This window comes from Halichoeres trimaculatus, unplaced genomic scaffold, assembly GCF_033239565.1.
Source record: "Halichoeres trimaculatus isolate MK-OKI-2021-1 unplaced genomic scaffold, fHalTri1.1 fHalTri1_scaffold_13, whole genome shotgun sequence".
In the NCBI taxonomy this organism is placed as follows: domain Eukaryota; kingdom Metazoa; phylum Chordata; class Actinopteri; order Labriformes; family Labridae; genus Halichoeres; species Halichoeres trimaculatus.
Window position 1 is genome coordinate 32,890,447 of NW_027437191.1, and position 19,776 is coordinate 32,910,222.

At 42.9% G+C, this 19,776-nt stretch overlaps 1 protein-coding gene across 1 annotated transcript; it reads left to right on the forward strand.

Annotated features, from left to right (window-relative positions):
- The first annotated feature begins 1,704 nt into the window (after positions 1-1,704).
- On the forward strand, positions 1,705-19,681 carry LOC141802231 (structural maintenance of chromosomes protein 6). The gene is made up of 27 exons (XM_074685753.1): positions 1,705-1,829; positions 2,113-2,276; positions 2,488-2,623; positions 4,408-4,513; positions 4,710-4,846; positions 4,993-5,054; positions 5,160-5,240; positions 5,335-5,436; positions 5,615-5,734; positions 9,305-9,403; positions 9,586-9,732; positions 9,835-9,923; positions 10,019-10,183; positions 13,242-13,420; positions 13,518-13,719; positions 13,797-13,911; positions 14,005-14,165; positions 14,344-14,479; positions 14,761-14,841; positions 14,957-15,127; positions 15,956-16,093; positions 17,029-17,174; positions 17,272-17,397; positions 17,500-17,605; positions 17,687-17,839; positions 18,031-18,128; positions 19,302-19,681. Exons 2-27 carry the CDS (start codon positions 2,130-2,132, stop codon positions 19,396-19,398), a joined length of 3,300 nt encoding a protein of 1,099 aa, XP_074541854.1. The 5' UTR covers positions 1,705-1,829; positions 2,113-2,129; the 3' UTR covers positions 19,399-19,681.
- Positions 19,682-19,776: the final 95 nt, after the last annotated feature.

Below are 19,776 nucleotides of genomic sequence, written 5' to 3' on the forward strand. Positions count from 1 at the left end.
TAAATATTTAAAAATAATAATTTAGTAAAGAAAAAATATGTAAATATCAAGCACAACATAAAACTGGTAAATAAAATCTACTGAAAGAGGTGATATTTACAGGTAGCATACTTTTTGGTTCTATTATTTTAAAGTTAATGTATTTTTATTTGACCCCCTGTCCAGTGAGTTATGTTTCCAAAAAAGAGATTTTGTACAATAATGTTTATCACCAACTCAAAAAGTTTGATTTTGAGAAAATGATCCTGTTTCCTGGGCTACATTAAGTCCTTAAAATCCTAAAAGTCTTATATGTTTATCTCAGATCTCAGAGCAACATTGTTTTCATTTCCGACTTAGTTGAAAATAAGAAAAAAAATGGGAAAAAAGTGCTTTTACCACTTTCTACCTGAATCAAATGTTCAGATGTGTTGTAACATGGAATAGCCCATTGAATAAGAAGGGAGGGGGAGGACCCAAAACCATCATTACAGATTAAGCCTTTTGATGTATTTTGAAGCATGTGAATTAACATTTAGAAAAAAAAAAGCTTTCAATTGAAGAGAACTTCATAAATCAGTTTTTAAGAGATGCTTTGGGGGCCCCCTGGAATCTTGGGGCCCCAGGCAACTGCCCGTGTTTGCCTAATTGTAGCTACGCCCCTGCACATTGGAATGCATGGTTGGAAACAAACTGCAACAAACAAATATTTTTTTGATTGTGCAACAATAAAAACAGTGACATAGATAGACAAAAAGATTGTAAAGTGGTGAGCAGCAAAAGTTGTATCACGGAAACATAATTGTAGTGGCTGTTTGTCCACAAAACAAGGGTAACGAAAAGTTTCAAACAAACTCTTTCATAAAAGGCTCAAAAGGCCACTCTTGCACCGTGGGTTGTGGTGTACACGGATGGGAAAAACATAAGGTCCAAACGAATGTCCAATTTTTACAAAAACGTGGTTTATTTAACCAAAAATCAAGCAAACACAGAACAAAAGAAAAATCCCTGTGTCTCTCCTGCTCCATTAAAAAAACATTTGCCCACCCAGGTGCATGCTGGTCCCTACTGTGCGCCTACTTATATAACCTATAGTGCCACCGTGCCCAACTTAAACAAATAATAAACAAAACACCCAAACTAAAGGAATCATAAACTACTGGAATACTGACAAAAATGTAATCATAATTAAATCAAAATGAATTGATTTAAAAATAGTAAAAATCTAAATGCTAAACTAAATTCTAAACAAAAACAAAGAAAAAACACTAAATAGCTCATACCATTATAGAATAGAATAGAATAGAATAGAAAATACTTTATTTATCCCCGAGGGGAAATTCAGGAGTCACCGCAGCATTTAAGAAAACAAAAGTAAGAAAGAGTATAGAAAGTGCAAAAAGGTCCATAAGAAATTAGATGACGACATCCCGTCCACCACTCGTACACCACTCTCCAGCCCAGCCAGCCTCCACCTCCACAGGGTCCAGGACTGAGCCTACCCAGCAATTATATTTATTATGGCAAAAATTACTTAAGAAAAAGAAACAAAAAAGACAAGTAAATAAATAAAATATAACAATAACAGTAAATTAAAAAATATATATTGCTATTGGTAATCATAGGAAATAAATCTGATTTACAGAATTAACGTTCATTGCCTAATCTGGAGCCACACTCCGGTTCGGTAGGTGGCGGTGTTGCACCTTTCAGCTGGTTTACCAACCGCCAAAAAAATCGACAGAAGAAGAAGAAAAGGAAGATTCAGAGGAAGACGGCGCGAATTCCGCGAGTGGTCTGTTTATGTCCCCTTCAGCTGAGCTGAGTCTGTTCGTCTCCAACTACCGGAGGTAAGACGGCAAACACAACATTTCCCAACCGGTATCGAAAGCAGAGGCGCGAAACGTGACGCAGCTGCTGTGTAATTAGACAGTTATAAACTTTCGGCTAAAGCTGTGGCGTAAGCTAGTTGGAGTTAGCCTAATGACATTTCTAACATGGTCTAAATTAGCCTTCGACACAACATCGACAGATTTAACGCAACAGAAATGCTGGATAGGGATATTAGCAATGATGACAGCGTCTTTCAAAATATGAGGGTTTGTTTTTTTTCAACTTCTTTCCCCGGTTCAGGAGTTGAGCTGCCAAACATGTCTAAAAGGAAAAGCAGCTCCGTCAATGACAAACCACACAAACGGGCGAGACCAGAGGAGGAGGAGGAGGAGGAAGATGAAGAAAAAGCGAGAGATGCAGATGAAAACCACAATGATGAGGAAGATGAATTACTCAGCACACAGGTTCGTATGTTTTAAAACGGCGTTTCAGACTAGATCCTTCAGAAAGAACATGTAAATATGGGCTCTAACAGGAGATGTTGGTTACCCTAGCAACCCTGCTTCACACATCACCCAGGAAGGTTACCCTGCTCTGAAAAGGGACCACTGACCTCGCAGGAATCAGTGACACCTTTATCAAATGTGTCATTTAATGAGTGATCTTGTGTTTCAGATGTTAAACGCTGGTGATGTGGTGAGTGATGCAGGGATCGTGGAAAGCATCACTTTGAAGAACTTCATGTGCCACTCCAACCTGGGACCGTTCGCCTTCGGTTCCAATGTCAACTTTGTTGTCGGCAACAACGGAAGTAAGTTTCTGCTCAAGAGAGGAATAATGTAGTGTTTGGATGTTAACATTTTTGTTTTACATTCAACAGCTATTAGATTAGACTAGATTTAAGAAAAGAGGTTGCGAAGACAAACAAAAGACATTATTAACATTACAAACAAAAAAATAGTGAAACAAAGAAAAAAGGTAGGAACATTGAGACAAAAAATAAAGCACATTGGCCACTCAAGAGTAAATATCTGTCAATATTTAAGTGTAATGACAAAGAGGCTGGCAGGGAAGACCCGATGCACGACTTCCAAACAAAGAGCTCTGTATTTATCGCAGGCAAATAAATAAACAAAAATCACAGCAAATCCTGAAAAACTAGAAAACACAAAAATTACAGCTAGGCTGGCAAAACTGCAAAACAGAACAACTAAAAATCACAGCAAAGCTGGAAGAAGAAAAGGCAAAAAAAAAGACTCAGACTAGGGGGCTAAGTTTAGACTTTGATACATGAGGGAAAGGGACACAGGTGGAAATGATGAGGAGTAGGGATGACAATCACAACGACAAGAAAACACCAGAGCAGGACATGACGGGGCCTGGGGCCTGTACTACGAAGCTGGATTAAGTCATCCAGTATAACTCTGCAACAACTCGCTGAACTTCACCGGATCTCTGTCGCGGAGGAGCAGCAAATAATCCTGTAAAAAATACGAGGAGTACCGCAGTATTATCCAGGCCAGGAGCAACACGACCGCGGCGGCGAGAAGCCGGAGGGATTGCTGCAAAAAATGGCCGACTCTGTGAATGCGTAAATTTCCAAAATGCTGATATTAATAGACCTATCTCATCATGTGATGACACGGGCAGTTAGGTCCTCATTCATTCATGTTGTCAGTCAGTGTGTGTATGATCAGCATCATATCCGATCTTATAATTAGAAAGAGTCCACTTTCCTACAAATTCCAAGGAAAACGCTCATTACAGGCAGTTTGTATTGCAGATACAATAGCAGCGGAGAAAAAAGGATGTGGGAGCAAATAAAAAGTAAATATAAAAACATCCTTCAAAGTGCTCAGTATGAAAGATTCCATTTGCACACATTTCTAATTTTCCCTGACAATGTCAGTTATGATGATCAGTAAGATATTGTTTGTTCACAGCCCATAAGAAAAAATGTTGGGCCAAAAAGACAGGGGGCGGTCCCACGCTGGAGGACTTCACTCCGGCTGAGTAAATTGGTGACTGAGCAGTCTTTTATGCCCGCCTGAGAGAACCGATTGGTTAGCGGGCGGTCTGTCACACCCCCTGAGCTCTTAACCTGCTCCGGACCAGGTTTGGCGTTCAGTATCAGTTTATTTTTTCACAGACATGTTACGTTGTCAGAACAACTCACCTCTTTGTATGTGTCCACGTCCACACATACTGTAACAGCTCTGCTGTCAGTTCTGTGTTCAGTGCAGATGTTGGTGTTTCTGAGCATCTGTTAAGGCATCAGGAAGGCTGAGAGCCAATCAGAGAGCAGGTTAAACTGATGTAGTGCTCAGGATACAGAATATAACTTCAGTTTCCTTTATCCTGTCATTTCCAAAGCTGTTAATTTAAGATTTTTGTGGTCATAATGTTTCATGTGTTAAAAAGTAAAGTGAATATAATCTCCTCTAAGTTCCCTCTTTAAACTTCTTCCCTGACTGTGGCCTTCAGGAGATGATTTTCCTCTGTAGATTAATCCATTATTAATGTGATCTGTGTCTTACATTTCCTCCAGTGCAACACATTCATAGCTGCTACATTAAAGTTGCTTCTCTGTCACAGGTGGGAAAAGTGCCATCCTCACAGCTCTCATCGTCGCTTTAGGCGGGAACGCACAGGCCACAAACAGAGGATTATCCCTGAAGGGTTTTGTGAAGCAGGGAGAAAAGTAAGCCTGGCATCAACTGCATCGTGTTCTGGTGTTTTCTGTGTGTCTGAGGCAGGATGTGGTTTCCTATGACTCCTCTCTAACGCCTAACCTCACAGATCTCATCTCTAATCTAAGAGAGATTACATAAAGCATCTTTTCCTCTCATTGATTGAAGAACAGCTCTAACTGAATGTGTGTTTAATTGATTTCTCAGCTCAGCAGATGTGTCCATCACCCTTCGTAACAAAGGAAGAGACGCCTACAGGCCTGAAGTGTACGGCTCCGCCATCATTGTTGATCTGAAAATAACACGAGAAGGGTTGAGGACTTACAAACTGAAAAGCAAGACAGGTAAAGAGGAAGACGAGTGGATAAATGTTTCTGTTACTGTTGTTTGATTTTGTTTTGCTCTGATCCTTTGAGTATTTTAAAAACCACTTCCTGTAGCAGCTTGTTTTCATCGAGAGTTTATGACCCTTTGTTTTTTTCTCTTTCAGGCCATATCATCTCCAACAAAAAGGAGGAGCTCGTTTGCATCCTGGACAATTTTAACATACAGGTAACCAGTTCTGTTTGAGTAGAGCGGTTATTAGTAAAACTGTAACAACAGCAAACAAACACTGCTGTTCACGTGCACAGCTGATTTGTTGTTGTCCCCTGAAAGGTCAACAACCCAGTGTCCGTTCTTACTCAAGAGATGAGCAAATACTTCCTGCACTCCAAAGGAGAAGGAGATAAATACAAGGTAATGATATGTGATCACAAAGAGAATCATTTGTGTATTTTTTTTAACAGTTTTTTGAATGTTAACTTTTTTTCAATCATAATTTCCTGTGCAGTTTTTTATGAAAGCTACCCAGCTGGAGCAGATGAGAGAAGACTATGTGTACATCAAAACCACCAAGCACGTCACAGAAGATAAGGTCCACCAGCATAAAGAGGTGAGGATTTGTTTGCTCAGATGACTTCTTTCTTTAGAGCTTCTCCTCATTGTGATCGACTGTTTTCCTTCTGTAAACAGTCTTTGTTTCGGCTGCAGTGGAAAACCTCTCTGAAAAAGAAAACTAGCAGCAGATGTTGGACAGATGCAGTGAATATCTTTCTGTTGTGTCTGAGCAGTGCTTGAAGGACTTACAGAGGAAGTACCAGGAGAAAGAAGAGCGCTACAAGAACCTGGCCTCTCTGGATGAAATGCAGACCAAGCTGGAGGAGTTACAGAAGCAAATGGCGTGGGCTTTGGTGAGACGTTTCACTCTGGTTATTAGATTCCAGTTTGCTTTGCACCGATCCACTCATGTCCCAGTGAAACTAGAAAATAATAAGGTTCATGTTGATTTTACATATTGGTGTTAATTTTGACAGAAAATTCTGGTTTAGATCTTTCAAGACCCAAATAATCTTGTTTTCTCTGACTATGTAAACATCAAAACTACCTAAGAAGAGTGCACTCTCTTTTTTCCTGTCTCTGTCTTCCTGTTTTTGAGCCAAGAAACAGACAAAACATACTTTTTTTTGACCACGTTTATCTCGGCGCTCCATCCTTTGATCCTCTCCACGATCTCCGTCGTCTTTTCTCACGATGGCGCCGCTCTTTCTCTCTGAACTACCGTGACACATCCTCAGTTGGAGCGTGAGCTGCCTGAACTTTTCTGACTCACAGCGTCCCGCTGTGTCTCTGTCATCTCACATCTTCTCCTCATATCCAGGCTGAGCTCTCATCCAAAGAGCACACTGCTCTCACCCACAGTGGTTTATGCGCAGGATTTTGATTGACATGCTCCGCCAGATCCCGCCTCTATAGACGTTAATGACTACAGACACGGACATTTTGATATCAGGCACCTGAAAAAATGTGCATTCACAAATCTTTTCTTCTTCATGTATTCATTCGATTAGTCATGCACTTCAATTTTTGTAATGTACTAGAATTCTGATTCTTTATTTGGGGACCTCATGCAGAAATGAGATTAAGATGCGATTAATTAGATCAATTAATTACAAATTCTGTAATTAATTAGATTATTTTTTTAATCGCTTGACAGCGCTGGTTGTGTCATAATGAAACACAAACTTGGATTTGAAGTGGGTAGTCTTCAACGCTTACTTCAAACCACGTTGTTTTTTTCTCTAACATGTGGTTTTACCCGTTTCCTCCTCTTCATCTGGAGTTTCTCCTTTATACCGTAGCTTGTCTTGATGAAGAAGTTACAAAGTTTGTCACATGTGATGGAATCAGACTGTAATACTTTTCTTCTGTTATTTCTCGCTTGCCAGCACCACTTTCGTTCTTCTTACAGTTAAGCCTGGCTCACACTACAGGATTCTTACCCTGATTTAACCTAGATTCTGTCCTTCCAACAATCAGGGAAGAAATCTGGTTGTGGACTAAAATCGGCCCCGATGTTCAGGCAAGATTATCTTCTAGTGTGAGCGGTTGACTAATTAATCTTTAGCCCCATGATCATCTCACAGACTCGTCAGAGCCTCCCCAATAGTTTTCAAACATGTTTGATATTTATCTGGATGATTTCAACATTCATTCTCACTGAGGATGACAACAGACAATTAGAAAGAGCCCCAGAGACCGGACAACAGACAACAAACGCAGGCTCAAAGTGTAACTGAAAGGCTCCAGGTCAGCTGACTGCTCCACTGGCCCACTCGAGCCAGTTCAATAATGCCTTTAAAAATAACACATAACCACGCCATTTTCATACCGTAGCAAACTGTTGTTTTATCAGTGATCAGTGTGAGATCAGGCCATTATTGGCTGATAGAGCAACAGTTTCACCTCTGTCCCTCTGCGTGCGTGTAAAGGATGAAAGGCACCGCTGCAGACAGCTCCACTTCTCTCTCCTCCTGTCCCACCAGTGCTCTAAAAACCTCAGATCAAACAACTGAGCACATGTGGTGCATTACCCTCTGTGGTCAAATAATCTTGGTGAAATCCTGTAGTGTGTGCTGGTCAGTATTTTCAAATCTTGTTGTTAGTGCGTGCTTAAGATTTAAGAGAAGATGATCTGTGAAGATTCTCCTTATGTGTGAGATACAGCCCGATTTCAGAATCTATTAAGATTTTTTAAATCCTGTAGTGTGAGCCAGGCTTTAGGGATGGGTACCTTTCACATTTAAGACAATACAGTTCCATGCCTGGTGCCTTGCAATCGGTACCAGTACTTAACGGTACCATTTTCAGTGTTTTTTTTGTTAATGTGGTAAAAATATAACAATAAAATATATTGTTTTTAATTTAACTTAGTTATTCTTGAATTAACTTGCAATGCATGCAATGTTGTGTTCATGTCCGGGATGGAAAATCACCTACTCTTCCACTCCCTCACAGTCACAAGGATGTGTTTAGGTACCTAAACATGGTACCTTTTGGTTTTACATGAATAGGTACTCGGTACTTTTGACGCAATTCGGTTGGTTCCTGTAAAAGTACCTAATTCAGTACCCATCCCTACTGACAGTCAGTAACGTGCGGTGAGGTCCATGACGAGGGAGGCAGGCAGCCAGCTAAAGTTGAAATTTCTATGTGTGTTATATATACGGTATATCCTCTATAGTATATATCCTCTTTAGTCTTTTCCCTCACTTTGACTCCTAGACACCGGTTACCAGCAACGAGCAAAGTAAATAAATGTTAATCAGCTTTCCCATCTACGGTCCGGAGACGGACTGAAGTCCCGGAGTTAACGAGACGAAATGCCAAGTAAAACCCGAAACATACGTTCACCTGCATTTCTACAGGATTTACATCACAGGAGAAAGAGCAAAATACGAACAAAAATAACCCGTATCTCAACAACACAAGAACACAGGCCAGGCACCTCCAGTATACTCCATCAAATGTCTGCACTAACAAACTATCGCGAGACCTCAAAGAGGGTGCGTTACTACAACCTGCGGAGGCAGAGAAGCGCTGTGCCTCATCGATGCCCATGTTAATCAGCGTTAGACCTTAGTACGCATGCGCCAACCTGCAAAACATTGTGATTTCAAGTAAACGGTCTCTCTCTCTCTCTCTCTCTCGGAGTCTCTGCCTCTGACGCACATTACAAGCATGAAGCCAGCGCGAAACGCTGTCCGTTCCCTCTGTTAGCCTCCCTCTTATTGACAAATCAGCAATTTACTTTTTAATCTATTAATTATGACAAATTGTATACAAACAACTGAAAAAAATATATTTTCATAAAAAAATATATATATATTTTTTCTTGTTAGCCCAGGGGAGGCACTGCCTCCCTTGCCTCCCCTGACCGCACACCACTGCTGACAGTCCATATTCTTGAGTTTTTACCGTAGATTGAGATTTTGGTCTCGTCTTTATTTGTTGACGAAAGTGTCTGATATATTTCATCCTAGTCTTCGCCATCATAACTGACTTTGAATTTTATTTTCAAATAGTTTTAGTCAGGGAAAAAGGTCTTTGGGAGAATATTTTTCGTCAAAGTCTTCGTTAGGGGTGGGCACAGAATTAGGTACCTGAACGCATCCTTGTGACTGTGAGGGAGTGGAAGAGAAGGAGATTTTTCATGCTGGACATGAATACAGCATTGCAAGGTTATATATTAAAGAATAAATATGTTCAATTGAAAAATTTGTATTTTATTATTCAACAAATGTATATTTTTTTACCACATAAACATGAAAAAGCACTAAAAATTGGTACTGTTGAGTGCCGATACAGATTGCCAGGTACCGGGCATCGGTACCGTATTGTTTCAGATGTGAAAGGTACCCATCCCTAATCCAGATCGACCAATTTTACACTGGACCATGTTAACCTTGACTTAAATATGGCAGGTGGCTGAGCTGGAGAAGGAGTCGGAGCCTTTGAAAGAGAAGCTGCAGACATCCAGACGTGATACAGAGAAATACGACCACAAGGTGGATGAATGGAAGGTAGGAGACGTCTGAGAGATTCACCTGATCATAGAAAGAAAAGGAAGTAAATGATACGGCTGTTTGCAGTTTGTCTTTTTTTACTCACACCACAGCTTTGTGTGTGTGTGTGTGTGTGTGTATGTGATTGAACTGACCTTTAACCCCTGCTCTTCTCTGATGTGTTTTACACCATAACACAGAAAAAGGTCACAGAGGCTGAGGGGCAGCACCGGCAGATCCAGGAGCGGTTGGAGGGGATCACCCAGCAGGTCCAGGTGCTGCAGCCTCAGAGCGATAAGCTGAAGGCTGAAGTCCAGAAACAAAATAGCCTCCTGAAGTCCAGCGAGGTCAGAGTCACGCCGTGCTGGATTCAGCCGGGAAACAGAAACAAGTGGAGCTGTGACTTTTTTCAGCCCTTTAACTCAACTCTGACCTCTCTGTCTCCCCAGGTCACCGTCCACAGGTGCAGAGCCAACCTGAGAGACCTGGAGAAGGACAAATCCCAGTTATCCTCCAGACTGAATGATCTGAAGCTGATGTATGACCCCATCTTGACTCAACATCCGTTTTTCTTATCACGCCCTGTGCTTCTCTGAAAACCTCTCATACTCTTGTTTTTGTTCATCCCTGCAGGATCAGCCAGACCACAGGAGCAGAGAGCCAGGCCAGGCTGGAGCGGATGGAGGCGATCCAAGCCGAGCTGGAGCACCTCAACCACCACATCTCCACGCTGAGTCAGCAGATCGAGCAGTATCAGAACGCCTGCAGTCATGCCAAGGAGGAACAAGGAAGAGTGAGGTACGAAACAGAGATCAGTGGCTAAAGATAGATGACTCGTTTATACAGAACCAGAAAGAGTTGGACTCTGCCTTAAAGTTTGTCCTGAGCCGGCTCTTACATCAGGATTTGACCCTGATTCTTTCCTCCCAACAAGGGGTGGAGAAATCTTTTATTTGTTGGGATCAGCTCCAACTCAAACTGCACAGTTTAATCGCTGAGTTCAAACATTTGCAGCCCACAAATCACGTTCTCACACTTTAGGACCTGCTGCTCTGACGCGACTTCACTGCTAACGCTATACGTCCACATGTCGGACTCTGTATCCTTCTTCTTCTGTGGCGTTTGGGAGCTGGACTCCTGTATCCAAAACAAACGCACTGCCTTGGCTATTTTGTGCCATTCTGTGTAAAGAGACAACACAAATAAACAGAAGACGTGTGCAGACAAGAAATTATCTGGGCAGACGTCGCAGTACGGTCTCTCAGTTCTTCTGTTACAGCAGGAGGTACGCAGTGACAGCTAAATTAAACTTTTTTAACTTCATACAATTTTAGACCAACTTCAGAGATCGCACATGCTCTGTGCGAGAGGTTAAGGCAAGGCGGCCCGAGGTGCTGCTTCTACTGTGATACCTTCACAAGAAGCGATCAGGATTTCAAACTTTGATTTTCTTGCGATCAGCAGATTTGTGATCGGATGCGCGTCGTGAGGTGTCAATCTCTTCTTGTTAACCCACGTATACTACACAAAGCACGACACGATTGAGCTAAAATTCAGCTCAATCCAAAAAAATAGTCGCACGAGTGGCAAATCGCCTCGAAATGAACTGACAATCGCACAGTGTATGCCTGGCTTAAAGGGATAGTTCGGATTTTTTGACATCAACCTGTATGGCATCCTCATCTATAGTTATGTACATCAGTGCTGTCTTACCATTGTCAGGGTCCTGTGACCCGAGATCTGGTTCGGTTTTAGTCCAGACAAAAGTAGTCCGGCAACATGGCTGGGGTCACGAAAATAAAGTGTTTTTCCTCTCAAAACAAATTGTGTTAAAGAGTGATAAATTTGCATCACAAAACTGCAAACCGGAAAAAAGTCAGACTCCGTTATCGATTGGCACTACTTTCTGGTGCGTATCACTGCGCCGTGCGGTGCATCCAGCTGCCCAGCGTGCGTTGTCACTGTCATTACAACTTTAAAAAGTTAACGATAACATGTCTGACTACGACCCTGATAAAGATGACATTACATTTAACACAGAGCCAAGGGGATTTCTTTATGAACCCTGAATATACTGATGTAGAAATTCGTCAGATGGAGTAAGAACGGGTTGAGAGAGACGATCACAGTCATGTCGCTCCTGGAGCCACGGCTGGAGCCGTGAAAGAGCGAGAGAGTGACAGACAAATGGTGGTGCACTTGTCAGAAGTATGAAGTCGTGCCGACAGAGGTGGGGTGCTACTGCTTTTTTTACGTACCTTGGTACGTGGAAAGAGGTCTGTAAGACACCCTCATTCAGTAGTGCAGGGAAATCATTATTGTTTGTGATGCAGACAGAAGCTGCAACGCTGTCCTCCTCATCAATTGAAAGGTTTTGCATCTGTGGCGTGATGAGGTTCCATTCGTGGCAGCAGCAGCACTCCACCTCTGTCGGCATGACTTCATACTTCTGACAAGTGCACCACCACTTGTCTGTCACTCTCTCTCTCTTTCACGGCTCCAGCTGTGGCTCCAGGAGCGACATGACTGTGATCGTCTCTCTCCACCCGTTCTAACTCCATCTGACGAATTTCAGCATCAGTATATTCGGGTTCATAAATAAATCCCCCTGGCTCTGTGCTAAATGTAATGTAATCTTCATCAGGATCGTAGTCAGACATGTTATCGTTAACTTTTTTAAGTTGTTATGATGGTGCCAACGCGCGCGGCGCAGTGATACGCACCAGAAAGTAGTGCCAATCGATAACGGAGTCTGACTTTTTCCGGTTTGCAGTTTTGTGGTGCAAATTTATCACTCTTTAACACAATTTGTTTTGAGAGGAAAAACACTTTATTTTCGTGACCCCAGCCATGTTGCCGGACTACTTTCGTCTGGACCAAAACCGCACCAGATCTCGTGTCACAGGACGCCGACAGTGGTAAGACAGCGATGATGCACGTAACTATAGATGAGGATGCCATACAGGTTCATGTCAAAAAATCCGAACTATCCCTTTAAGGTGATACTCTGGGATGGAACAAGTTGGGTCCTATCACAAGGTTTAGGGCAGAAATTACCCCTACTGCAGTGTTTTTGTGCAGCAGAAGCCCAGAGCGCTCGCACCAAACACCCCCTCCCTGCTCCTCTGCAGGTTTCCTCTGCACTCAGACGGGGCCATATTTTACTTGACACAAATAAACGGACTTCCACCGAAAAAATCTGATATTGGTCTGCATTCACACTTTATTTAGAGAATTTTTAGCGCGTTACTTTCACACAAAAACACAGCTAAATAAGGCTCTAGTTCTCATCGTGTCTCTTCGTCCTGGCAGACTACCAGCGTTTGTTTATATCTGGCACGCTGCGGGTGCGGACTGATACATTATGTGTCGAGCGCCTCGTAGCCAGCTGTGGCTCTGCAGCGGAGGTAGCACTGTTTTGGGACACGATGAGAACTAGAGCCTTATTTAGCGGTGTTTTTGTGTGAAAGTAACGCGCTGAAAATTCTCTGAATAAAGCGTGAATGCAGACCGATATCAGATTTTTTCTGTGGGAGTCTGTTTATTTGTGTTTTTGGTCAAGTAAAATATGGCCCCGTCTGAGTGCAGAGGAAACCAGCAGAGGAGCAAGGAGGGGGTGTTTGGTGCGAGCGCTCTGGGCTTCTGCTGCACAAAATCACTGCTGTAGGGGTAATTTCTGCCCTAAACCTTGTGATAGGACCCAACTTGCTCCATCCCGGAGTATCACTTTAAGGAAAGCTGGGATGAATATGTCTGACCACCACTGAGCTCTTTCTCTCCATACTTCTGAAGTCTTTCTTTATGCTGCTTGTTGTCTCATCCACCATCTAAACCACCATCTTTGTTCTGGTTTCAGGAGAGACCATGAAGGGCTCCAGAGGTCCCTTGACGCCAATAAAAGGAACCTGCAGACCCTGCAGAGCAGTCGCTCCAATCGCCTGCGTCGCTTTGGAGAGCACATGCCGGCGCTCCTGAGCGCCATCGATGACGCTTACAAAAGGGGGAAGTTCAAGCAGAAACCTCGTGGACCTCTGGGTAAATCAGTCACAAAGAGACTCATCCCTCATTCTCCTTAGATCCAAGGTATCACATGATCTTTGTTAGACTCTTGTTCATTTCTTCCATAACGCAGGTCACCTCATCAGCCTGAAGAACCCTGACCTGGCCCTGGCTGTGGAGGTGTGTATTAAAGGCCAGCTGCACGCCTTCACCTGCGATAACCACGAGGATGAGAAGGTGCTGCAGGGCCTCATGGCCAGAGTCTTCACCACAGGCCGTCGACCCGTCATCATCACCAGCTCTTTCCTCCCTCAGGTCCACGATACGAGGAAGAGGTGAGGTCGTGGAGCGTCGTTACAGAAACTCTTCTGTGAAGAACCAGTTTGACTCGGTTTATATGTCTTTGTTTCAGGGCCGTGAATCATCCTAATTACCCCTCGGTGCTCCAAGCCCTGGAAATCGAGGATCCAGTGGTGGCCAACTGCCTGATCGACCAGAAGGGTATCGAGAGTATTCTCCTCATAGAGGTAAAAACCAGGACCATGAGACTGATCTCTACTTCTGGTCCCTGCTGGTTTAACACAAACAGTGATTGTTGACCTGTGTGTTGGTTTGTGTAGGATCGCACTGAGGCTCGTCGAGTGATGCAAGGCAGAAATCCTCCACAGAACTGCACCCAGGCCTTCTCCAAGGACGGAGACCAGATCTTTACTAACCGTAGTTACACCACCGACCAGACCAGAGCCAACTACCTGTCCGGGGATGTGGAGGAGGAGATCAGGTGAGCGCAGTGTGTTTTTTTCAACAAGTTGACCTTTTATCTCGACTGTTTGTGTCTGAAACAGTCAGCGATAAAGGAGCAGGTTATCGAAAACTGGAATGATGAATGATCAAATTTCATCTCCTTTCCTGTCGTTTATTTTTTTTGTTGCATGTCTTCACGCTCCTTCTTTCTGCAGACACTTACAGAGGGAGATGGAGAACCAGAAGGGCCTGGCAAACCGTTTCCAGCAAGAGATGAAGAAGTCAGATAACGATGTCAAACAAAACGAAGAGCTGCTGGCAAAGACCCACATGGAGCAGAGGAAAGCCAGAGTAAGAGCCAAGTCCACTTCTCATTCTTAGGACTTGACTTACCTTTCTCAAATGAGCCTTTTTGTCCCCATAAGCACCGCTTTATGAAAACCAAACCATCCATTAAATTCATGTTAAGTGTTTAAATATCATTTTCCTCTTTCTTTGCTACAAAAGTAATAGAAAATAATGGTTTGTATTTCTTCATTTTTGAAAAGGAAAGACATTTTTCTATCAGGTGTGTGTGACTCCAAAAAAAGAGAAAGTCATTACAAAAATGATGTGTTGTTGTCTTTCTTCAGGCTAAGGCCCAGAAGCTTCAGCTGGAGCTAACAGACCTGAAGAACGTGGAGGAGCCTCAGTCTGAAGACCTCAAGCCTCTGGTTCGTACAAAACCCTGAAATGCAGCAATCAGATGTCTAACCTTAAATAACGTTAAATATCATTGGGCTGGAGAAATATCCCAGAGATAAATCCGTTGTGACCTCTCACCCACAGGAGGAAGAACTGGAGGAGATCATTTCTAAGATCGCACAGAAACGTGCTGATTTCGAAAATGAGCGAGCAAAGATGTCCGAGCTGAAGGCGTCCTACGAGGAGGCGGAGCAGAACTACAAGCAGCACAAAGAGAATATCAACACAGTGGCAGAGGAGGCTGATTCAATAAAGGTAAAGAAAACATGACAAAGTGATAAACTGCAGTCTCCTCTCTCCTCCGCTGCACCGGATGTACTTTCTGAGTCGCCGTATTGAAGGACGTCTCAAAGCGTTTATAGTGCCCAGAGGAGGGAGGAGACTAATAAAAGCGATGAGACTCAAAAACTGGCTTCACAGAAGTCTTTTCACTGCACACAAACAGCTGTTAGAGCCAGCTGACAGATGATCCAGAGGTGAACAACTGACACTGTCATAACCAAAACATGTCGCTTCATGTGACGCTCTGTAGGAAAAGACGTCTTAGTTCTCCTAAAACAAATCACCTCGTTTCCTTACAGTGAATGCTGTAGGCAGATCATTCATAAAATGTGCACTCTGCCCCCTGGTGGTCTGTAAAGGCACTGCAATAACAGTCACCAAAGGAAGTTTGACACCACTTTTGAAAGCAACCCTTTTAACCCACAAGATCCTCCATGAATCTGTCGCTTTCAGCTGCTGCGCTGCAGAAACTGATAAATAAGAAAGTGCTTTGTCTTATTTTTAGTCGAAAATTGTTTATTAGACTCAAAATGAGCCAGAAGTGCAGAGAAAAACTTCTTACTTAAAGATATTAAAAGGCATAAATGGCCCTTGAAATTTAAAGAAGAAAAAAAAATATGTTAGAAAATGTACTTGTTCGGTTTCTTGTGTTACTCTGTTTTCCTATTTTTTAATTTCACAAACATTTCAGGCGTCATGTTTGTCTTTTCATGTCTTGACATGAGATAATTTTTTTCTGTCTCTCTCCTGGTTACGGGAGGTGTTGTGATGTTTTTCTGTGTTTTGTCCTTTGTTTTCCAGGAGGAGCTGAATAAAACGGATCAGGACCTGATGAGGTGCAAACATCATAAAAAACACTACGATGACAAACGCAGCGCTCATCTCCGCAACATTGAGACACTGGAGGCCACCGTGGAAAGCAAAGAGCAGGAACTTCAGGTTAGCTGGTGACATCTGTTTGTCTTTTTGTTGTTTTATCTTCTCTTTTCTCTGTTTTATTTCTGTCTTTTTACTTCTTGTCTTGTCTGGGTTCATTTGTCATATGAAACATCAGTGTTTCTCACAGCGTTTTTTTTTTTTTTGTTGTGCTAAAGCTTGTGTTCCTTGTTTTTCTGTCCTGACTGTCAAAGCTCTTTGTAAACTTCTAAGTGCTATACAAATAAAGTTATTATTGTTGTTATTATTATTATTATTACCAGACCAGACTGCCGGAGCTAGCTTAGCTTAACAGTTAGCTAACATTTCCCGAGAAAACTCTGAGTCAGGTTTTTTTTTTTTTTCCAAAGCTCTGAACTCACAAAGAAATGTAAAGATTCTTCTTATTTACCAAAAAAGATAAAAACAAAAAAGCGCTAGTTTGATGCTAATGTATATAGAAAATTGCATTGATATGCTAGCAGTTTCATCACAGAAACATACCACAGTAAGACTTTTTTAACAACACCAAAACCTCTAAATGTCTAAATATTTACAGGTAAATACAGCCGCATGGCTGGCTTCATAACTACAGCAAGGTTCCAAACAACTTAGAATACTGCTGTAACCACTTCCAGACACTAGATGGCCTACTTGAGTCCGCAGCGTATAACAAAACAGTACATCGTCAGGTGATGTGCAGTTTTTTTTAATTTCTGTATATTTACTCCCAGAGAAATCCAGATCCAGAGACCAATTTTACATTTTTTAACTTCTAAACTCAATTAAATGTTGATCTATAAGCAGAATCAATAAAGGCATTGGCGTCGATAAAATCTTTTCTGTACCCATCACTGGTTGGCGTGTTATTTGTTGGCGCCAGATTTGTGTTGATCAGTAGCTTGTTTCCAAAGCATCGTGTCTCGGAAGTTAAGGAACTTATTCACGTCTTTTTTCAGGCATCTATCACCAAGGCCACAGAAATCTGTCCCGAGCGTCTGGAGGTTCGACGGACGCCCAAAAGTCTGGACAGTGAGATCAGCCGTCTAAAGGTGAAGATAACAACGCAGCAAGAACAGCAGGGGGACAGAGAGGAAATTGTGAGGTACTTTGAGCCCTGCTTTGACGGATCATGTCATAAATAACTGGAACTACCTGTATCTTCCTCCTCTTACCCTGTGTTTATCTCTTCCTACATCCAGACAGTACAAAGAAGCTCTGGAGAACTACAACAACATGGCTCAGCAGATGAAGTACCTCAGCAGCTTCATCAAAAGTCTGGACAACGTCATGAAACAAAGACTCCAGGCGTACACGGAGCTCAGGAGGTGAGTTTTTATAAACATTTTCTATCGAAAGCAAAGGGTGACCAAGAGATCGTTACTTAAGTTTCGCTTTCCTTTTCTCTTCCTCTGTCCTGCGTCCCCCAGGTTCCTCTCAGCTCGCTGTAAATATTACTTTGACAGCACCTTGGCCCAGAGAGGTTACACCGGGAGCATGACCTTCGATCACAAGAACGAAACTCTTTCCATTTCAGTAAGACGCTCTTTAAATCTCTGTCTGGGAGAACAATTCAAAGACGTCTTTCACAAAGCTGACCCGTCTCTCCGTCTGCAGGTGCAGCCTGGTCAGGGGAACACGGCCGACTTAAGCGACATGCGCACGCTGTCTGGAGGCGAGCGCTCCTTCTCCACGGTTTGCTTCGTCCTCTCTCTGTGGGCCATCACGGAGGCGCCTTTCCGCTGCCTCGACGAGTTCGACGTCTTCATGGTAACGTTTAAAACAGAAACCGAAAACTGAACAATTTTAACGTCTCATTTCTAATAAAGTTTGTCTTATTAGACATAGTATGAGCCACATCCAGGATTTCAGGCGCCAATTTGTCTTCTAACATCTTGAAAAAGTGAAATTCTTTGGACTTGTACCATGGACAGTTGATCTGATGTTTCCTGTTTGATCAGGACATGGTGAACAGGAGGATTTCCATGGACATGCTGCTGAAGGTGGCTGCTGGTCAACGCTACAGACAGTTCATTTTCCTCACACCGCAGAGCATGGGGTAATCACACACACACACACACACACACACACACACAGCACACAGCACACACACACACACAGCATCTCTTTACATTTGATCAACAGTTCTGTTTAACCCTTGAACAATCAGAGTCACAGGGTTAGAGAAAGGGGTCAGCTGGGATCCAGAGCTGTGTTTCCACCAAGTAGTTCAGTTTAGATCAGCACTAGTGAAGGCGGTGTGTAAGCAGGATGCTGATTGCCACGTTAGTTACACAATAGTGTGACGCTATAGCACCGTGACACAGTGTACCCCGCTAATAAATCCAACGAAGAAGAATAACGCATGCAGTAAACAAAGAGCAACGATGCTCTTCTAGGATCAGATTGGTATGTCTGGCATCCCAACCAAAGTAAGAAAGTGTATAGAAAGTGTAAAAAGCTCCATAAGAAAATAGATGCTGACAGCTTGTCCATCATTGTCCAGTCAGCCAGCCTCCACCTCCACAGGGTCCAGGACTGAGCTTCTTCAGCAGTCTGTTCAGTCTCTGTCTCCTGGATCCTGTCTGCTCACAGCAGGTGAAGCTCTTCCAATGTGGCCTTGGTGTCTGATGTTAGCTCTGTTAGACATGTCTGTGAATAGCATGATGCTACTCTGCCTTCTGGTATTCCCTCTGTTGCTGGGTTAGCACAGCTAGCTCGTCCATCTTATTGGAGATAGATCTTACGTGCCCAATAACGATGGATGGAAGGACAGGTCCATGTCGTCACTTCTTAGCTCACACCTGAGAACCAGCACGACGTCCTCACCTCCTTCTCCTCACCTTGTGGGAAACATCCGGCCTAGCACCGGTTAGCATCGCCATGCTACAGGCTGCTAAAAGCTGATTTCACATGTAAACAATGCAGCCATGGTTACATGTAGGATCTCCAGACAAACGCAGGAGAAAAAGTAGTAAAAATATCACTGAAGACAAAACCAGTTTGGTGTCCATGACCAACAAATGAGCCATACAAAGTAATGATCCACTCCAAATGCAAAAATGACAAAAAAGAGACAGAAAAATTGAAAGAAACGGACAAAGAAGAGAGAGCTGCTCTAACAGGCAGCCACAACCAACAGGGCGGCGCCTAACAACCAGTGATTAGTCAGCCGAAACGCCACAAACGAATCTGCATAATCTCACACACACCTTCCTGTTTTCTTTTCCAGCTCTCTTCCAGTGAGCAGAATCATCCGCATCCTCCGTCTTAAAGATCCCGATCGAGGAAACAACAACGCACAGAAAGGGGACGAAGAAAGGCAGTAGAGTCCCTCACAGTGAATCTGTCATCTCAGAGATAAGAATAAGATTTCCTCTGGCTTCCTCTGAGCACTAGAAGAAGAAGGCTGGGTTTGAGTATTGGTCCTCTGAAGAGGGAAAACTTGTTCAAAGTGTGTACATGTTTGTGATATAACACGGTTCAAGCACAAAAACATTTTAGCACGGTCAAATCAAGTGCATGGAAAGTATTTTTATACCTGTATGTTACAAATCCTTGAGTCTGTAAATGTTCACCATGTTTCATGTTGATTAAAATAAAAATCATAAAACAGCACCTCCAGTGTTGGTGCCTGCTTTCAGGGTTGTTGTGTTTGAACACAGTGACAGGACATGGGGACGTTCACCTCGGCTAAACTCTCTCAG

Bases quoted from the DNA above. Each gene is read 5' to 3' on its own strand.
- LOC141802231 (XM_074685753.1), top strand. From the start codon at position 2,130: ATGTCTAAAAGGAAAAGCAGCTCCGTCAATGACAAACCACACAAACGG. The intron at 13,421-13,517 runs GTAAATCAGTCA...TCCATAACGCAG, and splicing joins GAAACCTCGTGGACCTCTGG to GTCACCTCATCAGCCTGAAG. The intron at 16,094-17,028 runs GTTAGCTGGTGA...GTCTTTTTTCAG, and splicing joins GCAAAGAGCAGGAACTTCAG to GCATCTATCACCAAGGCCAC.